Below are 7500 nucleotides of genomic sequence, written 5' to 3' on the forward strand. Positions count from 1 at the left end.
GACTAGAGTCCGTGTATCCTGACATATGCGTGTAAGTCTGGGAAAGAAAACAGGTCATCAATGGAGCCGTAGGCCTAGGAGATGGCGAAGGTGAAAACGTGGGAGATCGATGGCCAACTCCTGCAGATGATAAGCACCTGGCCGAGTGAGACTAAGATGGACTAGTAGGACAGAAATCTGAGAGTCAGAGGGAGGAACTGGAGGAAGGAGTAGGCGAAAAGTAGGTAAATAGAGAATAAGAAAGGAGGAGGAGGAGGAGGAGGAGGAAGAGGAGGAAGTAAAGAATGGTGTGGAAGAAGAGGATTAGGATTAGAAGGAAGATGGCTGCAGGGAGCCCTTGGGATCTGTATGTTCTCTCTGAGAGAGTTTTTAAAGGAGAAGTAGATTTGAGGAAGTAGAGGAGAAAGTAGGAAGAAAGCATTATGGGAAAAGGATGGGTGGACAAGATGGGAAAGGAGGGGGATATAGAAACGAGAAGAGGGGGCTGAAGACAAAAAAAAAAAAAAAAGAGGACATGCAAGGGAAAAGTAAAGAGAAAAGAGGATAGAAGAGAATGAATAGGGTGATGAAATTCGTAGGTTGGGGGTTTCAAAAGGGGAGGAAAGAGGCAAGAGGAACGAAGCAATATGTAGACGAAAGTCACAAGTGGACAGCAGGAGTTTGATGGCCGTGAGGACAAAAACTAAGACAAAAAGAAATAGAGATTAGATGGTAAGATGTACAGGTACTGAAGGGAAGAAAGTAGAGGAGGAAAAAAAAAAGGAAATAGATGTCAAGAAGAAGAGGTGAAAGGCAAAGAGGAGGAGGAGGGGACGAAGAAAGAGGAAAAAGGGGAAAAATAAAAAAGAAGAAGAAAACGTCTTGGAGAGAGAAGAAACTAAAGAGAGGGAAAGAAAGAGCGACAAGTAGGAACAAGAAATTAGAAAAAGGAGGACGAAGGAATGAAGAGGACGAGAGAGATTTGCAGAAAGCGTGAAGAAAAATGATGAGAGGAAAAAGAGAAAGAAGAAGATTTGGAAGAAAAGTAGAAGGAGGAGGAGGAGGAGGAGAGGAAGATCGTGAAATAAAGGAGAAAGAGTGAAGAGAAGCAAAAGGAAGGAAGAGGAGGAAGAAGAGAGGAAGAAGAGGAAGATACCGAGGGAAGAGAGGCTTCCATGATAGACCTGTTGCTGGACTCTGGGAGTGTGGAGGGAGGGCGGGAAGGTGGGGGGGGGGGGCAGGGAAGGGGAAGGGGACCGGGGAAGGGGGAGGAGGGTAAGGGGGTCAAACAGAAGGAAGGTCGACGTTGGTGGGAGGATGCATCAAGAGGAAGGACTGAAAGGAGGACAATTGGAAAGATGAGAGGGGACAACGAGGAAGAAGCAGAAGATGGAGAAAGAGGAATGTGATGGTAAGAGAAGAGGAAGAGTATGTAGAGGAAGCGGGGAGGGAAAGTACAAAGAAGAAGAGTAGGAAAAGGAGAAGGAAAAGGAGGAGCAGGAGGAAGAGGAGAAAGAGGAGGAGGAGAAGGAGGAGGTGGAAGAGACATAGTGAAGGGATTTGATGCTGAAGGCCAGAACAGTGAAGGAAATATATATAAATGTATTTGTTCTGGAATTTATACATTATATCTAAAGAGATTACATATATTTAGAAGACTTCCGTCTCAAGATAACGGCCTAAGCAAAGGGAGCAATTTGAAGAAACAGTAAAATAAATCTTATTACAACTGTCTGCGTTGAATACATTCACCAGCTACATCTGGCTTTTGGAAGATGTCAGCTATTATTTTCCTCCCTCCACTCCTCGCCCCCATCCAACCTATTGTAGTTCGCAGCTGTTGCCAGTGTTATTGGCGGTGTGCAGTTGTTGCTTTGGTCTCTGTAGCTGATGGTTCTGCGTGGGAGGGACAGTGTTGCCGCATTTCGCATGCAATGTTGCCACGTCTCATTCTCTACCTCCCACGTACGCACGCAGCCAGACACGTACAGAGAAATAGTTTTTCTTTCAGGACAAATTTGACTATTGGGCGGAAATTTTCCGTTTCTATTCCAACAGTAATACCAGAATTAGTTATCATAATGAATGTGATAAATTTGTCGAGTAACTTGTTTCTAGGGACATTTTGGTCACCTGACGAGTCCCGTCCTCCAATACATCTCCATGTCATCTTCCTTAAATCCCCAATTCTGAAAGTTTTCTCCCCCTAACCTCCCCCTCTCTTCCTTCCTCCCCTTCCTCGTCCTTCACCTCCTCCTCTTCCTACTCCTCACATGGATCAATACTAACCGCCCACGCTTCGGTACCGCAGCCTCTCTTCCTCCTCCTCCTCCTCCTCCTCTTCTTCCTCTTCTATCGCATCTTTGCTCGTCTGTTAGCCTCCATCAGGTCCTCCTCCACTTTCATTATGTTCCACCTCTCATTCCGTTTTCTTTTCATTTCTTTTGATTAATCTTTTATTTTTCGTCTTTGCTACTTTGAATAATTTCCTCTTTTAAGTCTTTCTCCAATTCTGCTATTATGAATGTCTCCTTTACGTCCCATTTCCACTTTACATCCTTGCACACACGGTCATTTATAACTTTCCTTCATTTCAGCATCCTCCATGCTGTAATGTTCGCCGTTAGCATTTGTTAGTTATGCATACATACACACAAACACACACACATGTATATATATATATATATATATATGTATATATATGTGTGTGTGTATGTGTGTGTGTGTGTGTGTACATATATATATATGCATTTATATATATAATACATACATATATATATATATATATATATATATATGTATATATGGATGTATAGATGTACGTACGTATGTATGTCGTATGTATATGTATATATATATATATATATACATACATATATATATATATATATAAGTATATGTATGCATGTGCGTATGTATGTACACGTGTGTAACGTATGTTGTACCCATTTTAGCTCTCATGTACTTTTTTCTGGTGCTTCTCCCCCGCTCTCCTAAACCATTTTCTATTCCTTAAGTGCAGCTTCAAAAGAAGTCTTTAGAGACACCAGAAATTTTTTGACCGGTAGACACAGTCCTTTCCTATATCAAAACCCGAAATATTGTGATGCCGGTAGTTTGCCGGAAGTCCAAGTTTGTTTTATATAGATAAACTAAGTCCTTTGGTACTGGGCCGATAGATTAGACCACCTGCAATACCGGTAGAATAGGTTTTTGTCCTCCTTCTGGTATAAAGAAGTTCTTCACAAATCAAAGACCCATGGTACAGTCAGCTTGGAAAACCATTTTCTTCTCAGACCTTTCTATTTTGGGTCAGACCGGCACACCACGCTGAAGCTAGCCATCATTAGACCGAAACTTGGTTTTTCAGATGATATTAGACCGGTAGACTAAGTTATCGGCTGTCACACCATCAGGATTTGTTATTAGATTGGTTTTGTATTCTGCTTGTTGTCAAACCGGTAGATTAATGTATATGTTGGCAGGTTGGAAAAATAAGGGCTACTGTGAAATTGAACGATTGGTTGTCACCCTGTCAAACCAAGTTGGTCGTTAAAAGATTGCAAGCTGATTATCAGATCGGCAGAATATGATGTATGTCATAGTTCGAAAGACCTAGAAGTTGGTTGCTGTTGCTGAAACTGCCATTAGACTTACTTGGACCTCGTCAGGAGAGTAGAGGCCCAAATGATACTTTTAGCCTAAGGTGATTGTTCTCAAAATGGCAGGCCAAATGCTTGTCAGCTAAACCAGAATACCTTTGTCAAGAAACTGGAAGACCTGAGGCTGTGATCGTGACCAATCAAGACGGTCCTTGTCTGGATTTCTCGTCCGGGGCTCGTTTTCCCAGCTGTCGTCAGCCAGACTCGTTGCCAACCGGCGCCAGGGGCGAGATCCCGGGCCAAATCTGGCTCATGACTATTTTGGGCCTCACGGTCTTTATTTTCGTCACACTGTTGTTTTATGTCCTTTTAGTTCTGATGGTACAATTCTCAAGGTTATTAATCTCACTGTTAATGGTGTCGTCAGGGCAGCGCTCTTTATATCATGGATTACCAACATTTTCCTTGTTTTTGTGTGTGTATGTGTGTGTGTGTGTGTGTGTGTGTGTGTGTGTGTGTGTGTGTGTGTGTGTGTGTGTGTGTGTGTGTGTGTGTGTGTGTGTGTGTATGTGTGGGTCTGTGTTTGTGTTTGTGTGTGTGTGTATGTATGTGTGTGTGTATGTTTGTGTGTGTGTATGTGTGTATATATGTGTGTGTGTATGTGTGTGTGTATGTGTATAAACATGTATACACTACAGAAGTCGGAACTAAATGGCATACAAAGAAAATTATTCTCTAAAGGTTACAACGAAAAAATAAAGCATCAGAAGTTTTTGTAAGATTGCTAATAAATACAAGAAACAAAAGGAGACAATAGATAAGAGGTATGGACGGAGAGGGATAAGTAAAAGGAAAAAATTATGAGATGAAAACAATGACCAAAACCGGAATGCAGATATAACGTGGGAAACGGAAGAGGAGCGAAAAGGTAATTGGAGACGAATGAGAGAAGACCACGATGAGAGTCTTCTTCGGAAGACGGCGAGGATGAGCGGGAAAAACGAAAGGAAAAATTGTCGGAGGAAATCCGTTCCGGTTGCCCCAAAAGGAGAGAAATTATAATCCCTTGTCCATCAGCGGTGAATAAAGAGGACAAACGTTTCTTTTCCAGAAGTTTTGGTAATGAAAATTAATGACAGAAAGCAGAGATTGGTTATGAGAGACTTAGAGGAGACGTGCTAGGCTGATGGAATAACATGATAGAGGCGTAAAGCAAAATGGTTGTATACACAAATACACAGACATATATATATATATATATATATATATATATATATATATATATATATATATATATATATATATATATATAGGGTCACAGTAGCGTGACGGTACGGTCTTCACCTTGTAAAAAGCAAGCCGCTCAGGCGAGGGTTCGGATCCCAGTAGGAGAGTTTATTTCTATATGTCCTAATCATGAAATGTTATATATTTATATATATATATATATATATATATATATATATATCTATATATATATATATGTTTATACATATATATGTATGTATATAAATGTATATGTATATATATGTATACATATATGTATATATATATATACATATATATATATATATATATATATATATATATATATATATATATATATATATATATATATATATATATATATATATATATGTGTGTGTGTGTGTGTGTGTGTGTGTGTGTGTGTGTGTGTGTGTATGTGTTTGTGTGCGTGTGTATGTATTTGCCTGCGCTTGTGTGTTTGTGTCGAAAGAGAATGGTGGTGGACAGCGAAATGATATTCACACAAATTCCGAGTGAAATTGATAAGATATCTTGGCTGATCTTCCAATAAAGAGCCTCGGCATACTTTTGGGAGACTTCCAACATATATTGATCAACAGGGCGTTGTAGTAATGAATGGGAATTTATAGCGGTCACCTGGGAGATCTAAGACGACAGACCGGATTAAAAAGAAGAAAAAAAAAAAATGATTATGTAAGAAGCACATCACCGTCCCGATTAAAAACGCATGAAAGATCGTGCCAAGGATTCGAACAAGAAAACTTCAATTTATTTGAAAAATAAAGATCGGTTTAACGGTTTTCCCGCAGACCAACGACGAAAGCGTCGCCCAGCCAGCCAGCCCGCCACGCTGTCGCCTTGATCGTGACGTCTAGTGGCGCCAGGACGCCCCCCCCCGCGCCCATCTCCACGCCTTCTCCTTCTTCGCCCCAGCCAGGCGCCAACGAGAGGACTGACTATCTTGTCGACAGCAATGGCGTCTGAGGATGAAGCTGGCTTCAAATCAAATTACGCATGGATTCACCCAATGTTGTATAGCTTTGACGTGTGTGCGAGGCAGACATTGTAGGAATTTGTCATTGGAAAATGTTGTGGAATTCTAGAACGGATTATCTTTGGAAGATGCATGACTGGATGAAATGGCTTCATCTATTCCCAAACTCCCTTTCATCTGATTCCTTTTCCTAACAGAATTCTTATTGAATGATCCACATGTTTTTACCTTTCCCTTACAATATATATTTTGGAGCCGGTCAATGTATAGGTAATTGATTTCGGGTCACATGAAGAATTTAGCCATGTTTTTTTCTGGTCTTATTTTTCTCTTTTCTTTTGGATCATCACGTTTTCTTTCCTGTTTTCAATCTCCTATAATCTATTTTATTCTCTTGTTCCTTCCTGTATCATATGATCTCTTCTCAACCTTTCAGATGATCCTATCTTAGTACCATTCTTTCTCTTTCTCTCATACACATCCTCAAATTCTCAATATATCATATTTCATATATCTCTTTCTCTCTCTGTTATACAAATAATTTTCAGTTTCTCAGATGATTATATGTTGTCATGACCTACCTGACGAATTTGCCTTTCCTGATCAAGATATCGTTTGAGCGTGTCATAGGCGGACTGTACTCGTGGAGACATGGTCGTTGAGTCCTCCTCAGTGCAGTCGCCTTCAGTACACCCACTGTCCTTTTTCTCGTTAATCGTACTGCTACTGTCACTGGTACTACTGCTTCCTGCCTCCTGGTGCTGCTGTTCACTAGGGAGGAGTTGCTTCTGCGTAAGAGAAAAGGAAAGAGTGTGACCGTTATGTAACTATTTAAGGTCAAATTTGTTTTTAACAGTTTTTTCATCCGTTGCTTATGGTCGATATGACGTCATGTCGTGCGGCTATCTCTTAGTTCCTGTGGGCGAAGAAATCTTCTCACCTGGAGCTGCATTGGCTGCTGAGAGAAGATAGGTCGCCTCATCGATGTGGCTGGGACAAGGAGTGCTTCTTCCTTCTGACCCTGTTGAGTGTTGTGAGAGACTGTGCTACTACTGCTACTGCTGCTGCTGCTGCTGCTGCTTGTGGAACTGCTGTCTGCTGCAGAGGTTGAGTCGCTTGGAGTTGCGTGCATTCCTAGACTTGGCATGTTGTTTGACTTCTTGTTGATCTGTACATGAAATGGAAAGAGAAAAGTGCTTTGAATATTTATACAGGGGCTTGATGATAGATTTCAGGATATATACAGTATATATGTGTATATGTGTATATGTATATATATGTGTGTGTGTGTGTATGTGTGTGCGTGTGTGTTCAACAGACAAAATGACAAATTACCTTTTTGGCCATGAGAGCATGAAGCTCATTTTCTGGTTCTTCTTGAAGCTTCTCCTCCCGTTCCAAGGCTTTTAGATCGTCTACGGAGTATTTACTGCAAAAGAGAGACAAAAATTTCCAATGAAAAACTCCTAAGATTTCATGTGTATATATATATATCGTTTCTACATTCAAAGTAGATATGAAGATGATATGATATGATGATATGTAGATATGAAGATGATATGATATGAAGATATGTAGATATGAAGATGATATGATATGAAGATATGTAGATATGAAGATGATATGAATACAGGCTCACTAGCTGATACCCTCGAA

At 40.5% G+C, this 7500-nt stretch overlaps 1 protein-coding gene across 1 annotated transcript in view; it reads right to left on the reverse strand.

Moving 5' to 3' along the window:
- Window positions 1–7500, reverse strand: part of LOC143025369 (uncharacterized) — a 20646-nt gene that overhangs the window by 7262 nt on the left and 5884 nt on the right. Inside the window, exons 4-6 of the mRNA XM_076184915.1 lie at window positions 7180–7273; window positions 6785–7012; window positions 6426–6632 (exon numbers count right to left, since the gene is read on the reverse strand). Coding sequence (XP_076041030.1) covers window positions 6426–6632; window positions 6785–7012; window positions 7180–7273 — 529 coding nt within the window. The remainder of the gene's footprint in view (window positions 1–6425; window positions 6633–6784; window positions 7013–7179; window positions 7274–7500) is intronic.

Source organism: Oratosquilla oratoria, chromosome 5, assembly GCF_046742065.1.
Source record: "Oratosquilla oratoria isolate Oo_2021 chromosome 5, ASM4674206v1, whole genome shotgun sequence".
In the NCBI taxonomy this organism is placed as follows: Eukaryota; Metazoa; Arthropoda; class Malacostraca; order Stomatopoda; family Squillidae; genus Oratosquilla; species Oratosquilla oratoria.